This window comes from Mytilus trossulus, chromosome 3 (assembly GCF_036588685.1).
Source record: "Mytilus trossulus isolate FHL-02 chromosome 3, PNRI_Mtr1.1.1.hap1, whole genome shotgun sequence".
Classification (NCBI taxonomy): Eukaryota; Metazoa; Mollusca; class Bivalvia; order Mytilida; family Mytilidae; genus Mytilus; species Mytilus trossulus.
The window spans coordinates 10836102-10858021 of record NC_086375.1 but is presented as its reverse complement, the minus strand read 5'-3'; the positions used below and the strand labels follow the sequence as shown (position 1 = coordinate 10858021).

The following is a 21920-nucleotide window of genomic DNA, read 5'->3' as shown; positions in this document are numbered from 1 at the left end:
TTTTGAACCATGAAAATATAATACTAGTTGACTGGTCCATGTAAGGTCAGACATGTAGACCTTGCAAGGATCCAATTGTGCTGTACTAGTAATTAGTTTTAAATTTCAGTTTACACCTGTAACTGTTAATACACATGCAGACTACTAATTATTATAATCATGACAATGTGATAAACATACGATCTGGAGTGAAATTAAAACCACTAAATCTTAATTCACATTGCTCAGCATGTGAAACAATTAATGCAAATTCTTTTAACAAATTGTAGCCAGTAAAGGATTTTTTTATCTTTTTTTATCAATAAATAATCTAATGGGTCAAATTTAGAAGTATCGAAGATATGGTACTGAAGATAAGGACTTATAAAAAAGAAGAAAGCTAGACATGTACACCTTACAATTATTCCATACACCAAATATAGTAGACCTATAACATATAGTATAAGAAAAACAGACCAAAACAAAAACACTTAACTATAACCACTGAACCATGAAAATGAGGTCAAGGTCAGATGACACATGCCAGTTGGACATAAACACCTTACAATCCTTCCATACACCGAATATACTAGACCTATTGCTTATAGTATCTGAGATATGGACTTGACCACCAAAACTCAACCTTATTCACTGATCCATAAAATGAGGTTAAGGTCAAGTGAGAACTGTCTGGAGGGCATGAGGACCTTGAAAGGTACACACATACCAAATATAGTTATCCAATTACTTCTAATAAGGGAGAATTTAACATTAAAAAAAATCCTAACTTTTTTTTCAAGTAGTCACTAAACCATGAACATGAGGTCAAGGACATTGGACATGTGAATGACGGAAAGTTCGTAACATGATGCATCTATATACAAAGAATGAAGCATCTAGGTCTTCTACCTTCTAAAATATAAAGGTTTTAAGAAGTTAGCTAACACTGCTGCCACCGCCACCGTAGCCGCCGCCGTATCACTATCCCTATGTCGAGCTTTCTGCAACAAAAGTTGCAGGCTCAACAAAAATGAACGAAAAACAAATATGTAACACATAAACAAACGACAACCACTGAATTTACAGGCTCGTGACTTGGGGACTTGTTGGACCATGGAAATTTTATCTTGATCACTGGTCCATGTGAGGTCAGACATGTAGACCTTGAAAGGATCCAATTGGGCTATGTACTATGTAATTAGTTTTAAATTTCATTTAATACCTGTTAAAACACATGTAGTACTAATCATTCTGTGATGTGATGAACATATGATCAGGAGTGAAATTAAAACCACTATATCTTAAATCACATTGCACAGCATGTGAAACAAATAATGCAAATCCTTATAACATGTAGCGATTACATGATTTTTTTAATAAAAAAAAAAGAAGATAATTATTAAAAAGTCTTAAGGTTTTAATTTCAGATTACTTTTGTTATCCTTGAGTGTAATAGATGAAAAGGAAACTCATATCTATTTTCCGCTTCAAAATGTATTCAGAGGAAAAATTCCATTATAAATATTCTATTGATTGATTGTTCTTAGTTTAAAAACCAGTGGCAAATATTTCATGTATATTCAGTTTTAATTGAGATTTAAAGTAGTTATTGAAAATTGGACTGCCACTGGAAAAGGGTAGTATGTTTGAAAATGACTTTCAATTTTTCTGTCTATGAAGAAATAACATCAACAATGTGGTCCACACTGAATAATCTGTTTTAAGGGTTATTTTAAAGAAAGCACCACATTTTTTATGTTATTTCGAATAGACAAAAATCATATTAGAGTCATTCCTTATAATCTTATTCTAAATTCCGTTTTAAACTTGATCAAATCATTAAAAAATGTATTGAAGTCTGACATGGTCACATGACAAAATTGTGACTATGATTATAGTATGAGCTGATAGACAAAATACTGTCACCCAATTGTATGCATTACAACCAAATTTAAATTATTTGTATTTAACCAAATTATTGCTTAGAATTTGGAAAGAAGCATAGAATAATACTTTTTTTTTAATCAACTCCATATGTAAAAAATATTCGGAAATATTATTTCAACTGGAAATAAATATTACAGTATATATTCCTAATGGAATAAATGGTATAGAATATTGTTCAAACAGGAACAGGTATTATGACATTGTTATTAAAATGTTTTCTGAGGAACACATATACCTTGACACGTCTTCCTCACATAGGTTGTTTTATTTTTTATCATTTAAAATTAAAAAGATGTGTTACAATTGCCAATGAGACAGTTATCAACGAGAGACAAAAGGATGGAATTTACAACTGTTTGGCACTATCAGGCCTTAAATAATGGGCAAAATCCATTCTGTATAGAAAGCTATAATAAACCCTGGCATGACAAAATGTGAAACACCTCAAAAGAGAAAACAGCCAGATTTATGCTAAAAAAAACAAATAAGGCAGTCAACAAGTAAAGCCAACCACTGAAATACAGGCTCCAGGCTGGAAAGAGGCACATAAAGAATGTGGCAGTTTAAACACTTTCAACAATACTCAACCCTTGCATTTACCAGGGACAGAGGTAATAACAACACTATACAAGAACAAACTATAAAAAACAGTTGGAAAAAGCATGAAATCAGATAGGCACTGTTAAAATCATGAAAATGTGTAATTAGTTAAGTTCTATTATTTTTTTTTTATTTCAGAGGTAGATAAAGTAATATTTTAATAGTTTTAAAACAATTGAACACTCCCCCTTTCTTACTTTCCAAATACTAGTAACATGAACCTAAACCAGTCTGCTAACATTGCCCAAACCTTATCCATCCTCAAAATGCACTCTTAAATTTATGGTTCTCTAAAGAAAGAACTGTCAAAATCATTACAAATCATGGATAAAGTGAGTATACAAATTTACCTGTTTCTTGGCTAACTTTGTTGAGTCTAACTAATGGAGTCCTGCAATAAGAGAAGGTTTTAGATATACAAAGATAATTTTAAATTTTACAGTATTTTGTAAAGGCCCATGAGAGATCTTATTAGATATTCAGTTAGATATGGATTTTATTAACATGATCAAAGTAACTTTTAATTAATATAGCCTGGAAGCAAAAATTCAATTAGTAAAACAACATACACAGCCAAATTTTTAAACTTATTCTATGTCTTTTTCTAATTCAGTGAGTGATTCTGAGCATGTATTTCAGTGTTGCCCAGTTAGGATTATGGAATTTGGAAGTACACAATGTATGAATACTCTTTCCCCTCCAAATTGACATATATATTACAATAAAATGTAAACCTTGAAAATAAGAATAAAAATATTCAACTTGATCATTGACTGTGGCAGATCCAGAAATTTTCATAAGAGGGGACCTGCTCTTGTCATGCTTAAGTGATTCTATTTATAAACAACCAAATTTTTCCCCAAAAAAGGGGGGCCCGGGCCCCCTGAAAAACCCTCTTAATCCGCCCCTGATTGAACATGTTTTTACAGAAAGTGTCCGTGCACCACAGATAAAACAATCAACTTTATAACATGATTCAAACGAGGGTAAATTTTTAAGAGCACTATCTTGTAATATTATAGTACACACAGACAGTTATCTTATGAATTCAGGGAAAATTTAACAGAAAAGAAATGGTATAACTTTATCAATTAATAATTTGCTTACCTTCCTACCATACCAACAAATCCATTTCTAATTGCCTCCTAAAAAAGATATTTAAACATAAATTTATGAATTAAACAAATTATCTGTTATACAGTATTCAATTAAAATGCATCAAATAAAATATTTAACAAATATTTTTATAAATCTGTCCACATTGCAAGTTAGAATATAATAAAACAACAGTATAAAGAGAGATAACTCTGATACCTATTTGGAAATTACTTTTTAATTGAGGTCTGGAGCTTGCATGTCAGTAACAGCTAGTAATCCTTTGCTAATTTACATTGATCATTGTCATTTTGCTTAGTTTCTTCTGTTACCTATTCTAACATTGTTCTTGAACTTCGTTTCAACTGAGTTTTAATATTTACTCAACTCATCGCAGTGTGTTAGTTTTATAATCAACATTGGCTCATGTTATAGGGGAGGGTTGAGCTCTCACAAAACATGTTTAACAAGCCACATTGTTGCGCCCAATTCAGGAACCTCAAAGCTTTGTTACTCTTTTGTGTTTTTTTTTCAAATTTTGCTTCATTTGTAAGTTGTTGAATCTAGTGTGGTGTCCATTTTTCTGAGCAACTGTAAATTCAGAAATTAATAGGAGGTTTTTATTATTGCGAAAAATGTGGCTTAGTTGTAAACGCAATAATTTAAACTCGCATTTTGAAATATTTTATATGAATTTAACAGGATTTTTCTCTAAATCGTAAACATTAAAATCGCATTTAAGTCTAAAATGACAAAATCGCAATAATAAATACAATTAATAATTTCTGAATTTACAGTAGTTTATATTTACATAGTTGCATGTTTAATGTCTGCTGATACTGCTTCAACATGTTTGGTTAGATAGTTGTCTTTTTGAGAAATTCCGTTTCAATTCTCTATTCTACTTAGTCGCAATAACATAATGAGTTATTTAGACAGTTTTTGCACCAGCTGATAAAAATTAAAATCTAAGGAGATCAACCAAAAATCATTAACCTGATCAGGAGGCTACTTGGCAATTCTAACATTTTTCCCTCAAAAGGTTAACAGGTTTGCTTGCTATCTTGGAATTCTCATTTTCTTTAAATTAACATGATTAATTTGGACATTTTGATTTATCTAATTCAGAAGTTATACTGAATTATGGGAATTCTGAACATAACTGATAGCTAGGTCCAAAATCATTCATAAATTTTAGAAAGAAGACACCAAAACTGTGCAAAATATTTTACAAGGATTGAAATTGAATTTTTAGTCTTAAGGTGAGGGTCACTCAGAACCATATTGAATACCACATTCTTTGAGTGCATATCCCCTGACAGTAAAGAACTTGTAATCGAGTGGTTGTCACAGGTTGCCATCTTTTATTGTTGTTGTTTTTAATACAGGAGATCTACATAAATGGACTGCCAGAACAACATGTAGTAACATCTAAAGCTAGATTATTTTCACAGATTCCTACTACTATTGAGAATACAAAACCACACTGAGCAATCATTTTTTCCATCTTCAAAATGACCTACCATCTGCTGTCTTCACAGCTTCCACAATGGAAGAATTCAAAGACAGCCTCCAGACACCTGCTTCATGTTAGATATTTCAGTTAAAAGCATGAGAACCATGAGACAAGGAGCTGTCGAGGATTTATTAATTTAGTACTAGTCCAAATAATTATGACTTCTGGCACACAGGCGCTTGGGTCTATGATACAGATTTTTTTTTTTTTTTTTTTTTTTTTTTTTTATTAAAATATCCAATTTTCTACATATATACTACATATCTATCACTTCTGTGCATGTCTCACCTAGTTTCGAGTGATTTAAACGACCCAGAGAAAATACCAAATTTTACTATCCATACTAAGAAACAAATGTTTGTGTTAGTATGGATAGTAAAATTTGGTATTTTCTCTGGGTCGTACAAATGTTTGTGTTAGTATGGATAGTAAAATTTGGTATTTTCTCTGGGTCGTTTAAATCACTCGAAACTAGGTGAGACATGCACAGAAGTGATAGATATGTAGTATATATGTAGAAAATTGGATATTTTAATAAAAAAAAAAAAAAAAAAAAATCTGTATCATAGACCCAAGCGCCTGTGGTCTGGCAAGGCTATTTTATTATGTTTCTGGGACACCTTCCGTAAGATAGAGGAAGCTGTCCCAGAAAAATAAATAAAATAGCCTTGCCAGACGTCATAATTATTTGGACTAATTTAGTACCAGAACTTTTTTTTTCTTAAATTGGTGCATGCACTGAATTCTTTCTTTTGCATATTGATTATCACATCTTTTTATGCATTATGCATTATGCTTTATGTGGTCATTTTATTTGAAATCAAATAAAGCTGTTTAAATTAAGAAATAATTCATGGAAGCCATAGATTATTGGAAATTTACACATGGCCTGGGCCGTGATATTCGAATTTTATCCTGAGCGTTAGCGAGGGATAAAATCAACGAATATCACGGCCCAGGCCATGTGTAAATTTCCAATAATCTATGGCTTCCATGAATCATTTCGATTCTAATAGGACAAATACGATCATTAAAAAAACTGAAGCGAGGGTGGGTAAATCTGTGTGTATGGCTGTTCTTTTTTACTCCCTGTTAGATAAAGCTCATCATTTTAATAGATCCGTAGCTTCCACGGATTATTTCGTGAACAACCGCTGAAAAAAAACATGTTTCATTCCCAAAACCAACAATTGTCATGTTGATTTATATGTTTTTTCCTGTGAGCTACCGTCAAATCCAAAGTTGACATTTCGTAACCAATGAGCCGCCATGTTGACTTGCTGAAATCAGTACATATGCGAATAATGCAATAGAATAGAAAATCAAACATAACCTACCTTGATAATCAATTTTAATACAATAGTAAACGACATGTCAATAGTTAACGTAACAGAAAACGTTCAACTCTAGAGTTTTCATTTGTATGACGTCATGTTTTGAAATGACTTAAATGCGCCAAAAACATTAATAGACTTTCGCGGAATTTTATTTTATTTTTTATTTTGTTGGTTTATCCGAGCTCTTATGCATTACTTCTTTTTATTATGCATCCGAATAAGAATAAAAGTGATTTTGTCTTTTCTGAATTGCAATTTTTTAAACAATTAAATCGACAAAGGGTTTGCAAATAGGTTTCAATACATGTGGATTTACGTGGGAAGTATATTGTAACAGCCATTATTATGTAAACCACGGAGTCTGCGCTAAGTATAGATATATCGAGAATTTTATCACAGTGTTGTTTACAAAGCGAAAGAAGCACGTCATATTAGAATATTCTTTATTAACTTGACTTGTGTATCCAAAATATGGGTCAAAATGATAACCAACTGATTTAGTGATTATAATTTGACTTTTATATATATGTCAACAATAGTTTGGACTTTGTGAATTGTTTTTTTTTCAAACACTTACACTGGACAATTGTGAACTGTTCATGCTTTTCAGAAGAAAGGCTGCAGATCTTTTGGACAGCATGATAAATGAAGTGGTGCATGTCAAAAACTAGGACGAAGAAAGTGAAAGTAGACTGGTTTCCGATTGCAACGGGCCCAGTGTCAAGGGGAAGTAATCAAGATGGATGCGCCCATGAAAATGAACAGAAAACTTAAAAAATGAACAATCAGACGATATTGTTGCTACTTTTGTTTTGTTTCATCAGAAATATTGAAAACATTGAACCAATTTCATCTAAAGTGCAATCTGAACGTGTAGATAAGTTAAGGTGTGAAGATTTTTAATTTTAAATTTTTGAATACATAATTTTTGTTTGGTTAACATGATATTTTTTAAAAACCCAAACTATTATGTATTTAGCAAGGCTTTTCACCTCAAATTTGAATCCCTTATTACATGAATCTTTTCAATTAACTAAAACTTTGGATTCTAGTGGCACCTATTCATGGTTCACTTTTGCAAAAGATATTCTTTATGAATCTAACATTGATATAGATAGACTAAAAACCTGTGATAATTTAAAACAATTAAAAAATATTAAAAGCTATATTAAACCCCAAATAAACTCATACTACAACAACCTGTTGATAAATAAGTTAACATCTATTGATGATAAAAGTAAATTAAATTTTTATAAAGCACTTGAGCCAAATCTATTGATCAAACCTTACCTCTCTAACCCAAACTTTGAATTTAGAAAATTAATTACAAAACTTAGAATCAGTTACCATTCATTATTAATTGAAAAAGGGAGGCATTTTAAAATTCCTCGCGAAGAGAGACTTTGCAAAAAATGTAAAGTACTAGATGATGAGAAACATTTCCTAATAAATTGTTCTCATAATTCAAATATTAGATTAACATATTTTGATTGCATTAATAGAGAAAGTAATTTATTTGCTAATCTCACTGACAATGACAAAGTTATATATATACTTAACCCATCAACACCAACACAAGTGAATAAACTATGATCCTTTATAAAAAAGTCAATGGAACTGAGGACAGGGGACCCTTTAATATTTACCTGAATTTGTGTATATATATTGAGTTACTTAGTTATTGTCTTTATTTGTTTTTGTTGTTGTTATGTGTCACAAACTGTAAAGTTTATATGGCAATAAAACTTTGAATTGAATTGAATTGATATTAAACTACAATATCCAGTAGAGCAAACATGATGTTTAATATGGTTAAAATATTGACTTAGATATTGTCTTGAAATTTAAATTCATTTTGAGCAAGGCTTAGAAACAGGGAGAAGGCCATTTGAAATGATATCATTCTGCTTTCCCTACCATAATAACAGAATCTGCCTGAGTTCCAACATGTTCTACACTACAGCCCATGTGGATTTTGCTTTTTCCACCAGCCCACCCGTGCCCACTCCAGCTAAAATCTCTTTATTTGTAAAAATATTGATTATAAACGCTCATCCGCTTTTTTTCAATTGATTGTACTTGTGTAATGTAGGGGGTCGGTGACGACACCTTCCGGGACATGTAGCAGCCAGTACTTCGCCCCTATTCAACCATTGGGATACCTGATATCAGATTATGGCTGAACAACAGACAATGAATCAAACTAAACTATATTTTATTCACAAATGTACAATGATTGCATGTATTAAACAAAGTCGGATATAAACAGGAGTCGGAAAACTTTCTAAACTGAAGTTCTAAAATAGAGTAATTTCAAAGGTAAAGTGCAAATGAAGTGTTCCCAGAGTTAGTCTTTTTGCTTCGCGTCATGTTTTAAAGTAGTGAAATTAGCACCATAAAGGGGTAACTATCTCTGGCGAACTTCACCCCGAAGTGGTGGCTAACTCTAAACTCAAGTGAACTGATACAGTCCGGCGAGTATTTGGAGGCCTGTGCAAGGCCGACTCCCCCTGAATATCAAATGATATTCTAAACTTGTCATTAAACAGTGTAACTTTAACTGAAACAGTACTGAAGAAAAGTTGAATAAGTTATAAATATTCATAAAACATTATCATGATTATAAAAACATCGAAAGTTAAATACTAAAACAGTTAAATTAACAATCCTTACTTTTATCTTACTGTGTTTAAATAAAATTAAACTAAAAATAAACATTTAAATACTAAATTATTAATCTGTCCAAATTAAGGGGAATTAACCAAGGCACATCAAGGCACATCTATTACATTTGCAAGTCTTTTGATTACACAAAATAAATTGCATGCCCTGTGTGGACAAGCTATAAGTTTTGCACCTCCCCATGCCCACTCCCACTGTGGATGGGTGGACAAAGGGAAATCCACCTAAGCTGTAGTGTAGCACTCCCTGGTGTTGTGATGGGGATATAGGTTGTCCTTGTAAATATTGATCATTATAAATACATTAGGGACACCTCTCCATTAATCCTGATAGGGAGTGTACATGGATTCCACTATACCCTTGCAGCTGTTAAGGGGTTCTTCACATAATGGAGGAATTTACCAGTAGATACATACAATGTACATACATAACATACATTAAATCTGCACTTCAATCTCAAACAAATTTTAATCTTTAAGGCATCTGACATACAAATGTATACAGAGCATGACTTCAACAGTTATATCGTACCGTTTTAAAGGTCATAATGTGGGTGACTTCAAGAAAGGTTATAATCGGGGATGACTGCACAAAAAAATAACGATAAAAAAAATCTTGCCAACTGACATTCAGTAACAGTATTTTTGGTGCATGACAATAAAATGTATTTCTTGTTTCTTTATGACAATAATCAAATAATCATTTTAAGGAATCACATTAATTTTTTTTCCCATAAAGAATAGTGAGGACGAACAAAAACAAGAGATCTCTAACATGATAGGAATATTTTGCTGAATCACAATAAAATCTTAACCAATTTGACGCTATCTGCAGCAGTAAATGAAACCTCATGGTTAAGGGCATTCCTACCCTCTGTCATCACCATGACTTGTAAAATATGATTTTGAATGGACTAAATATAAAAAAGAAGATGTGTTATGATTACCAATAAGACAACTCTCAAGAAGACACCAAAATGACACAGAAATTAACAACTATAGGTCACTGTACAGCCTTCAACAATGGGCAAAGCCCATACCGCATAGTCAACTATAAAAGGCCCCTGAATTACAATGTAAACAATTAGAATGGGAAACTAACAGCCTCTAAATATATAAAAAAATGTACGAAAAACAAATATGTAAATGTAACACACGACAACCACTGAACTACAGGCTCCTGACTTTGGACAGGCACATACATACATAATCTGGCGGGGTTAAACATGTTAGCGGGATCCCAACCCTCCCCTAACCTGGGACAGTAGTATAACAGTACAACATGCGATAGGATCTATAAAAATCAGTTGAAAAAATCAATTTAGGATTAAAACCATTGCCAACGTCATCCCAATCAAAACATTAAATTAAAACTATGTGATGTATGTGTGAAGAAATTTGTCAACAGTTACATCAAGGATTTGTAAAGTTAATTATACAAATCCTTGGTTACATGTACTTGCTTTTGTAACTTTATTTAAACTGAAGGTTACAGTTTATGTTAGCAGATTTATGATGCAATCACATGTGTTGACCATTCATTATTTCCTTCATTTGTCTCTCTTTAAAGTTGAACTTATGTGAATTGAAAAAAAGATAGAATATCAAAATGATGCAGATTTATGATGGAATCACATATGTTGGCCATTCATTATTTCCTTCATTTGTCGCTCTTTAAGGTTGAACTTACGTGAATTGAAAACAAATAGAATATCAAATTACTATACAGTACATAATGTAAGTTAGAAGAGCATTAATTATCATAAGAACCAAAGTTGTATATGAAAAGAAAAATGGGTGTTATGGGGCAAAACATTTTATCCTGTATAGAAGGGAAAAAACAATGAGTCCGAACACCTGACACAAATTTGTAAACCTGAACTTATTTCATCTTTTTAAAATCTGTATTTCTTTTATCAGGTGTGGTTATAACCTTGATACCCTCTGGACAGCTGAGCTTGCCCACTCTCCATTTGTAAACCTGACTCAATTTCATCCTTCAATGCTTAAGTCTGTATTTATTTAATCAGGTGTGGTTATAACCTTGATACCCTCTGGACAGCTGAGCTTGCCCACTCTCCATTTGTAAACCTGACTCAAGTTCATCCTACAATGCTTAAGTCTGTATTTATTTCATCAGATGTGGTTATAACCTTGATACCCTCTGGACAGCTGAGCTTGCCCACTCTCCATTTGTAAACCTGACTCAAATTCATCCTTCAATGCTTAAGTCTGTATTTTTTTTATCAGGTGGTTATAACCTTGATACCCTCTGGACAGCTGAGCTTGCCCACTCTCCATTTGTAAACCTGACTCAAGTTCATCCTTCAATGCTTAAGTCTGTATTTATTTTATCAGGTGTGGTTATAACCTTGATACCCTCTGGACAGCTGAGCTTGCCCACTCTCCCTTTGCTGCTGCTCCTTTGATATCTGATGTCGATGGCAACAGTAAAGATGAAATAATAGCTGCTCCATTTAGTGAGAGTTTTACTGTACTACAGGGACAGAATGGTCAGATATTACACCATTCATCATGGCCAGCTGTCAACCTTGATAACTCTGTCCATGCCAGTCCTTTACAGGTAAGTTATGAAAAAAATCAAAGGTTACTGTGGATTCATTATTATTGGTTGGATACCAATTTTTGTGGATTTCGTGGGAACAGACGAACAATGAAATTAAATATTCAATGAATACCAAATTTTCTATAGGCTTGTATGCAGATTTCTCCAAAACCACGAAATTAAATATCCACGAACATACAAGTTTTCCTCAATCCATGCAAATTGGAATCCACGAAAATAAATGAATCCACAGTACTTTAGTTATTGCATATATCATACTTTTTCATGTTTAATACAGTGACTTTTAAAATTGTTTGTGTTGCTGTCCACTTCAATGAAATTTTTCTCAAATTGCAAATTGTTTCATTAAGCATGTCAAGGCAAACTGTTCAACTGGTCAGAAATTAAAAGTTGAAACTGAACACAAGTGTTATAAAAAAATATTAATATGCCACAAAACAGATAACATAAACTTTACTAAGTTGAATCTTTTCATTAACAAGTGGTGAACACTCAACACAGGTTGATAGAAAAGTGTCTCAGTTTCTGCTGCACTTTTGATGGGTATTGTTAGACAAAAAAAAGAAATGTACCATTCATGCTAGGAATCTGTGTGTTTGTTTATTCTACATTGAATAGATGGGCAGGGGTGGGTTGAGATCTCTAACACCATGTTTAACCACTCCACATTTTCACACCTGTCCCAAGTCGGGAGCCTCTGGCCTTGTCTTGAATGTTTTTTTAAATTTTAGTTTATTTATATATTTAGGTTTAATGCACATTTTTTTAAGGATCCAGCTGGGTGTGGGATTTTCTTGCTATGTTGAAGGCCCATTTGTGGTGTTTGTATGTTATCTGCTCTTTGGTGGGGTTTTTGTCCCTTGACACTTTCCCCATTTCCATTCTCAATTTGATCTTTAAATTATATTTCTGTTTATTTTTTTGCTGCACTTCATTCCTTACCAAACTACTATCTCGTCCAGTGGTGGATCCAGAACATTCATAAAGGGGGAGGGGGAGACCGCTTCAATCATGCTTATACAGTGATTCCCAATAAACCAAATTTTTCCCACAAAAGGATCTGCCTATGCCTTCTATAAGTTTCATATACATGTAATAGATAAATCTATTTTTACAGTTCGACATTGACCATGACGGAATGTTAGATATCATGTTTACTCTGTCTTCTGGAGAGCTGAGATTTTACTCACCAGATGGCGTGAGGCTGAAGGATAAAACCTATCAGGTATGTCAATCCTGTAATTTACCTTGGCTGGAAAGTCTGTGAATTTATTGACAAAAGTAAGACTTTGAAACAAAATTACTAGCATGCATTGTTGCCTAGAATCTAGAAACTGACTCGAAAATAATAATTTGAAAAAAGTTCTCAAATAAAGTTAAACAGGTTTGTAGAGGTGGTCACTTATATAAAGCTATGAAAATCCAATGTTTTCTTTTTAAAGTTCAGACTACCATTGAAGTAGAATAAAGATACTCTCAAAATGGGGAGATAACTCTTTGTAAAACAACAATGTTGTATTATAGAACTGACATGAAATATATATTTTCTGGTTTCAGATAGATCCTGTCTATGTTTCCAAGGCTTGGTACCAGTATGAATTGATATTGAATACTCCAACAATAGATAAATATGCGTTTGTTGAAAAACCAAAAGGAGATGAGGTGAGAATTCTTTTACAGGTTATTATGCAGTATGGGTTTGCTCTTTTTTGAAGGCTGTACAGTGACCTTCAGATATATAAGAAAGAAGATGTGGTATGATTGTCAATGAGACAACTGTCCTCAAGAGACATTTACAACTATAGGTCACTGTACAGCCTTCATCAATGAGCAAAGTCCATACTACATAGTCAGCTAAAAAAGGCCCTGATATGACAATGTAAAACAATTCTAACTAGAAAACAAATGGCCTTATTTATATGTTTTGTAGTGGTAAATATGCTGTGAGCCTGCCCCAAATACATATATACACACCCTTATCATTTTTGACCTTTTGTGTTTGGAATTATATGTTAGAAATTTAAGATTAAATAGCATTTAAAAAAAGAAGCCAAATAATAAAAAATCTTTACCTGTACATTGGTATATAAATTGGAGATCAATAAATTTTGCATTATTTTCAGCTTAAAAATATCAAATAAAATTCAACATGTATTGATAGTACAATCATGCATGCATAACTATGTTCTATCTGCACTTGTTTTGTTTATTTACAGTTTAATAGATGTGGTATGAATGCCAATCCCAAGACAACTCTCCATCCAAGTCACAATTTGTAAAAGTAAACCATTATAGGTTATGATACAGTCTTCAACACAGAGCCTTTGCTCACACTGAACAGCAAGATATAAAGGGCCTAAAAAGGTTACCATTCAAACTGGAAAACCAACGGTCTAATCTATAAAAAAAAAACCAAGAGAAACAAGAAATACTTATGAACCACATCAACAAATGACTTCTGAACATCAAGATTCCTGACTGTATATAATTTTGATTAGAAATATGCACAAGTGTATTATTAATACTAAATAACTTTTTATCCAGTGATGCAAATATTTATAAATGTGCATAAGTAACATTTAATTAAAAATTCAGCATGTAGTACAATAAGATACACATGTACACATGTATTGTTTATTTAACAATTGTTTAATTGTTTTATTGCTTAATTTGTTAAATTGTTCCTTTTAAAATTGTTTCACAATGATGAATGCTGTACCCATATTTTGACTATTTTATTTATTGTGTCTGTTTGGGTAACGCATCATTGTAAATATAATGGAATTTGAAAAGACTGTCATCAAAGTGAGAGGGTTAGCGCTATAAAACCAGGTTTAATCCACCATTTTCTACATTTGAAAATGCCTGTACCAAGTCAGGAATATGACATTTTTTGTCCATTCATTTTTGATGCGTTTTGTTATTTGATTTTGCCATGTGATTATGGACTTTCCGAATTGATTTCCTGTAAATTAAGTATTTTTGTGATTTTACTTTTTCACATGTATACCTGTATTATTGTCATTGTTTATTTTCAGTTTCAGCATGTAGTACCAGTAGATGCACATGTACACCTGTATTATTGTCATTGTTTATTTACAGTTTCAGCATGTAGTACCAGTAGATGCACATGTACACCTGTATTATTGTCATTGTTTATTTTCAGTTTTAACATGTAGTACCAGTAGATGCACATGTACACCTGTATTATTGTCATTTTTTATTTTCAGTTTCAGTATGTAGTACCAGTAGATGCACATGTACACCTGTATTATTGTCATTGTTTATTTTCAGTTTTAACATGTAGTACCAGTAGATGCACATGTACACCTGTATTATTGTCATTGTTTATTTACAGTTTCAGCATGTAGTACCAGTAGATGCACATGTACACCTGTATTATTGTCATTGTTTATTTACAGTTTCAGCATGTAGTACCAGTAGATGCACCTGTACACCTGTATTATTGTCATTGTTTATTTTCAGTTTCAGCATGTAGTACCAGTAGATGCACATGTACACATGTGTTATTGTCATTGTTTATTTTCAGTTTCAGCATGTAGTACCAGTAGATGCACATGTACACCTGTATTATTGTCATTGTTTATTTTCAGTTTTAACATGTAGTACCAGTTGATGCACATGTACACATTTATTGTTTATTTACAGTTTCAGCATGAAGTACCAGTTGATGCACATGTTCACTTTTATTGTTTATTAATAGTTTCAGCATGTAGTACCAGTAGATGCACATGTATACCTGTATTATTGTCATTGTTTATTTATAGTTTCAGCATGTAGTACCTGTAGATGCACATGTGTTGTCCACGCCTGTTTTGGTTGACCTCAATAATGACAAGAGAGTAGAGGAACTCGTTATATCTGTTTCTTATTTCTTTGAGGAAGATGACTTTCTGTAAGTATCATATTTTTTTAATCTTAGTTCAACTTCTGAAACAAAGAAAAATTATAATCCATTTCAATTAAGATTGGAGTTAAATACTACTGCCATGTGCAGCATTTAAAGCTACAATCTCAGGGTTAAAAAGCTAGAGATACAGTTGAAGATTTTCTTCGACCACTTGACCACCAAGGCATGATAGATTATAAGAAATAGGTAAACAAATGATATTATAAACCGAAGTTGCCATCATTTCAATTAATTTTTATCAATGGTTATTCTTTATGATTAAGTTGATCTTTTCAATTACTGTAAATTCATAAATGATTTTGATTTTAATGCCCCACCTTCGATAGTAGAGGGGCATCATGTTTTCTGGTCTGTGCTTCCTTCCGTCTGTATGTTCGTCTGTCCGTCCTTTTGTTCGTCCCTCTTTAGGTTAAAGTTTTTGGTCAAGATCGTTTTTGTTGAATTTGCAGTCCAATCAACTTAAAACTTAGCAGAGATGGGTCCGATTACTTTCAATGTAATTGATTAAATTACAATTACTTTGTCATTTGTACGATTAAATTAAATTAACGATTACATTATTTCTGAAAGTGTTTGATTAAATTAATGATTACATTGGCAAAGTAATCATGATTACATCTGATTACAATGAATAAAAAAAAACCATTTTGAATGATGTGAATGAATCAACGTTTAATATAACTATAGCACTTTTTCAAAAGGATTTTGTTTTGTATATTATAAAATGACAACCTCAAACTTCATCTTTTTGATAAACCACAAAAGTTCAAGGCATACATACAGGAACAATGTGTCACCCATTACACTTTATCATCATTAATCTCTGAATTATTTTGACTTCAATTGAATCTAGCTTTATAAAGAGTTTGCTGTTTGTCTTCTGACCTCAGATTACCAGATAAAAACTATGTAAAATTTTAATAGAATTGTTTAAACAAATTGTTAACAAAATACAATACTATAAATCAATGCATTTTACATGTCCAGTCCAAGTACATACATGTACTAACATTTTCTTATTTTAAACAAGATATTTGTCCAACTTTTAATTTAGTTTGTGCTAATTAGATAAGTTTTCACATGTCTGATTAATCTTTTATCATATAGATTGTCCTACAGCTACATTATGTTAAACTCAATTGGAAATTGCAATAAAAACAAACATTAATTGGTTTCCTACCTGTCAATTCAGAGTTGACAAAAATAACAATGTTAACAAAAGATTATAATTCAGGGTTAAAGAAAAGTATAATATTACTTAGATATAATAGTTTTTAACCAAATATATATGTACATCTTTAAAATTTGTGAATATATGTACAGTATCTTTTACTAGAGACATAAAATTGGCTAATGATGGCTTTTAAATACTGTAACTGTTTATTTTTTACTGAAGTATACAAATCAATTATAAACATGCTTTATAAAGTAAACCAAATTATCTTAACTTGTTGAATATTCATTCTATAAGAAGAACAAAAAGGTTCATTTATTGACCATAAACATAGTTCAAGATGTTTTTTATTGTAATCAGAATGTAATCATAAAGTAATCAGGATTACAGGGCATTTTGAAAAGTAATTGATTAAATTAAATTACATGTAATCAGATTTTTGGCTGATTAATGATTACAATGATTACTTGGAAAATTGTAATCAATTACAGCTGATTAACGATTACAATTACAATTACCCCAAGTCTGAAACTTAGTACCGGTACACATGTTCCTTATGATATGATATTTCTTATATTTTCATATTGTATATGAAGTTTATTAACTTTTGTACAAAGATGCAAATAATGGTAAAATTAATTTGGTGTCTAATGTAAAAAAATTGTTATGTAACCTTGGATTTTATGATGTATGGATTTCACAAGATACTAGTAAATTATCGTTTGATTGTATAAAAACACGTATTAAAGACCAATTTTTACAAAGCTGAAATACAGCTTTCGAAGAATGTAATAAACTTTGTATTTATAAACGATATAAACTAGAATTTGGTTTTGAAAAATACTTAGATTTTCATTGTAATGTATCCATATTAACAAAACTACGTAGCGGCACACTTACATTAAATGTTGAAGTTGGTCGTTATCTAAATTCTCAAAGAGAAAACAGAATTTGTATGTGTTGTAATATGAATGTTTTAGAGGACGAGTATCATTTTGTTTTATCATGTCCAGCGTATAGAATTTTTTTCTCTGACAGTAAAACTATGTAACTATTTAAATGCAGCTTGGAAAATTAGATCACATATATTGTCATAATATTATTGTATACTCTGTAACTACTGTTCTCTGCTGTCTTTGGTTTGTCATATATTGTATATATTTTCGTTTGCCATAGCATGTATATGCTTCTTGCAAATAAAGTATTCATTCATTCATTCATATTTTAAAAACAAAATTAGACTTTTGACCCCCATTTTCACAGTCCACTGAACATAGAAATTAAAAGTGTCAGTTTCAGGTTAAAGTTTTTGGTCAAGGTAGTTTTTGATGAAGTTAAAGTCCAATCAATTTGAAACTTAGTACATATGTTCCCTATTGATTGATCTTTTTACTTTTAAGGCCAAATTAATTTTTTACCCAATTTCACAGTCCATTGAACATGGAAAATGATAATGGGAGTGGGGCATCTGTGTACTTTCAACACATTCTTGTTTATAAATGGAACAGTATAAGGTGTGCAATTATAAAAACTTCATATTTTCAGTTATAATTATAATTCTAAAAAATTTTGCAATGACATTTAATAGATTTTGCAGTTTTGTTGGAGCCAATAGGGTCACAATGATAAATGCACACATTGATTTCTGAATTAACTATGATAATAAATGATAGTAAAACTGTTTCTTCAGCTTTACAGATATTTTCGGTAATTATGGAAGGTATTGTGCATATCTATTTGACAGGATTCCTTTCCTGAATCTTGATTTATTGATCACTATCAAAGTGTGCAAAAACTATTTCAATACCCAAGCTTTTAATTTTACTTTGCAGAATTTTTTTATTGTTACATTGTATATGATATTTAAAAGAGAAATTGAAATATTTATGAGTGTTGAAATGGATCAATAAATTTCGTTCAAGAAATAATGCATAAACAAGAGAAACTATTTATAAAAAAGAATTATTAGTGCCAGATGATTTCATATGGAAAGATCAAATTACATACCAAAGTGAGGCTAGCATTAGGGTAGCATGTGTTATATTTCACAGTAATTTTTCAGTCACAAAGGAAAAATTTGACTAGTTTGGCTTTAAAACCAGAATTCAGAATAAAGCTGTTTTATTCATGAAGCTGAATAAAGAGCATTCAATCTTTCTTTCTGACATGATACATTGTTGTTGACTTCTACTTTATAACTAAGGAGTATGATTGGAAGACAGTGACAGTAAAGAATAAAAAAAATATTAGTCTTTTTGAAGTATGGCGTATAAACATAAACAACACAATGTAAGGGCAAGTAGTCTTCGTCACTCATCAGTATATTGTGACTTCTGTGAATCTAATGGGGTAAATATGTGGAGGTGTCAAGACTGTGATTGTCGACCTGTCATGTGTGATAAATGTAAAGACAATATTCACCCGAAAATTTCTAAGAACCACAGAATTGAGAGAATTACAGAAGAAGCACATAAAGATACTTCTGATTATTTAAAGTTTCGTAACATCAAGTGTGAGGAGCATGCGGGCGTATCTTGCAGCCATTACTGTAAAGCTTGCAGTAAAATAATTTGTTCACTGTGCATTACTAAAACTAAAACTCACAACCGACATCATATTCTTGTTGACGAAAAGATTTTGAGGACAAAAGGCAGCGTTTTGAAAAAGCACAGAGGAATAAACCTAAGTGGTTAATTAATTTTGATAGAATAAAGAATAGAAAAAAAGAGATAGATGAAAAATTTGATAAAGTCAAACAAGCTATTTTGAATCATAAAAAAGAATTACAAAGTATGATTGATAGGTATGCAGATAAGCTTAACAAGGAATTGAAGAAACACCAGACACTATTCATGATAGATATTGATATAGAACATAATGAAATTGAAGAGACATTAAAAAAAATACAGACTGCTGGTGAGATACTAGGTTCTAAACCTTGTACAACTAGTGAAGGAGTTATCTTTTTCTTAGAAAACTTTGATAGTCTTTTTGACTCACTGACACAAAAAGCACCTGTAGGAGAAAAAATGGTCCCCACAGCACTTATAAGTTTTCCACAATTTGAAAGTTGACGAAATAACGTATTGGGATTATGATGACATGGGAGGATACTAACACTAGAGAGAATATATTCTGAATTGGGAGGAGAACTTTTAAACCTGGAAAGTTATACCCAATCAGCGTGTAATTTGTCCCCTGATCATTTGTTTTGCAATGTAGCTTGTAAGAACAGTTTTGAAGAAACAGGTGAAGAGGAAGAAATTGATCAAACTGTGTAATCCAAAAAGATATAAATTGAAAAAAACTAAATTGAAATTAACATATAGGAGTGCACAGACAGTAGAATTTGTTACCTTTAAATTTTGCCCTATATTTCATAAAATAAATGATAAAAAGGGTGGTGTTGCAGGCGTTTATAGGTTGATTTTGACTATCCATGAGTTGAATTAAACAGAAAGACACCATGGTTCACTAGTGTGTTGTTTGGTCATGGTTTTTGTCTTGCCTGAGACAGATGTCCTAGTATGCAAGATACAGGGATTACAATATGTCAGCGACAACAGTCGAGGCCTCAACCTTTTTTGTATAGCTTAATAGTGAGACCTCAGTGCCTCATATGTTTAAGTATGTTGATGCCTTTTTTTATGAAGTTTTTATCTGTTGTATTATTTCATCATCTTGACCTCATTTTCATGGTTCAACAACTACTAGTTCTGTTAATTCAGAAATTATTGCGTGCATTTATTATTGCGATTTTGTCATTTTACACTTGAATGCGATTTTAATTTTTACGATTTTGAGAAAAGTCATGCTTAATTCAGTTAAAATATTAAAAAATGCAAGTTTTAATTATTGCGTTTACAACTCAGTCGCAATATTCGCAATAATAAAAACCTTGCAATAATTTCTGAATTTACAGTACAATGTACTTGAAAAATTGTATATGTTTTTGTCAAGTGAAATACTCACTTTTTATAAGTTATAAAAGATAATATCATTTGGTATATTGATCCTTTGCAAGGTCTACCTATACACCAGACAGGGTTCATCTGACCTAGACCTCATTTCATGGATAAGAGATCAAGATCATGATTTAAAGTTTCTTGGTCAATCCTTACATCAGATACTTTAAGTAAAAGGTCAAGTTTTTTTGTTGTTTACACAAAACTGACAATTTTGGTTAAAAGGTATGGTCCGGCGGCTTTGTGAAAAATTGTGCACGTCCTGTTACAAGCATGAAATTTGGCATAGACCTTCCTCAACTATTACTCTTTTATTTCAGATAGGGAGGCATTTGAAAAAAATGTCTCACTTCCGGTAAAATCCAAAATGGCGTACGTCATACTTAAATCAGCCCAATATCAAAGGCTAGCGTGTAAAATGTGTTATTATCATCCTACTATCATAATATTTGGTACAGACCTTTGTTTATTACTACTTTTGGATAAATCAAATAGATTAGAAGACTTCAGAAACCCCACATCCGGTTAAAATCCAATATGGTGGACATTGTACTTAAATTAGCTTATTTTTTAGGGAGGGTCATTGAAATGTGCTTTAACGTATTGCTACTATCATTACATTGTGTAGGAACCTTTCTTTGGTGCTTCTGATGGATACAATGTATAAAACATATGTCTTTAAAACCCTGACTTCCGGAAGTATCCAAAATGGCGGACATAGAAATATCATTTTTTTATTAAAATTTTTTCAAAATGTAAAGAAAATGATTTTATTTTGTGCTGGTCAATAAACTTTTGGCTTTAAGTTATCCCAAAAAGCACTTATTCTAGCATGTTGTAAATGTTAAGATATAAAGTTGACACTTCCGGTAAAAATATGACGTAAATTTCAAAAAAGAGTCCTCAATCTATTTCTTCGATGTAGAGTTTTGGATAGATTGATTAAAACAAAATAAAATCACTATAGTACTAAAAAATATTTAAAATTCGTACTATTTGGCCAAGAATACATCGTTTATTCACATTCACCACCACATGCACACAAGGCAGTGCACGGGAGACCCGATTTTACACATTAAAAATAACTGCGGCATCCTTTCTTACATCC

At 31.7% G+C, this 21920-nt stretch overlaps 2 protein-coding genes across 2 annotated transcripts in view; one reads left to right on the top strand and one right to left on the bottom strand.

Moving 5' to 3' along the window:
* Positions 1–7187, bottom strand: part of LOC134710143 (uncharacterized) — a 63983-nt gene extending 56796 nt beyond the window's left edge. The window contains exons 1-3 of the mRNA XM_063570355.1: positions 7052–7187; positions 3634–3671; positions 2877–2917 (exon numbers count right to left, since the gene is read on the bottom strand). Of these exons, the coding sequence (XP_063426425.1) occupies positions 2877–2917; positions 3634–3671; positions 7052–7114 (142 nt within the window). The 5' untranslated portion in view covers positions 7115–7187. The remainder of the gene's footprint in view (positions 1–2876; positions 2918–3633; positions 3672–7051) is intronic.
* LOC134710372 (uncharacterized) overlaps positions 7169–21920 on the top strand; it is a 31209-nt gene continuing 16457 nt past the window's right edge. Inside the window, exons 1-6 of the mRNA XM_063570728.1 lie at positions 7169–7361; positions 11514–11739; positions 12860–12967; positions 13300–13404; positions 14781–14810; positions 15531–15658. Of these exons, the coding sequence (XP_063426798.1) occupies positions 7252–7361; positions 11514–11739; positions 12860–12967; positions 13300–13404; positions 14781–14810; positions 15531–15658 (707 nt within the window). The 5' untranslated portion in view covers positions 7169–7251. The remainder of the gene's footprint in view (positions 7362–11513; positions 11740–12859; positions 12968–13299; positions 13405–14780; positions 14811–15530; positions 15659–21920) is intronic.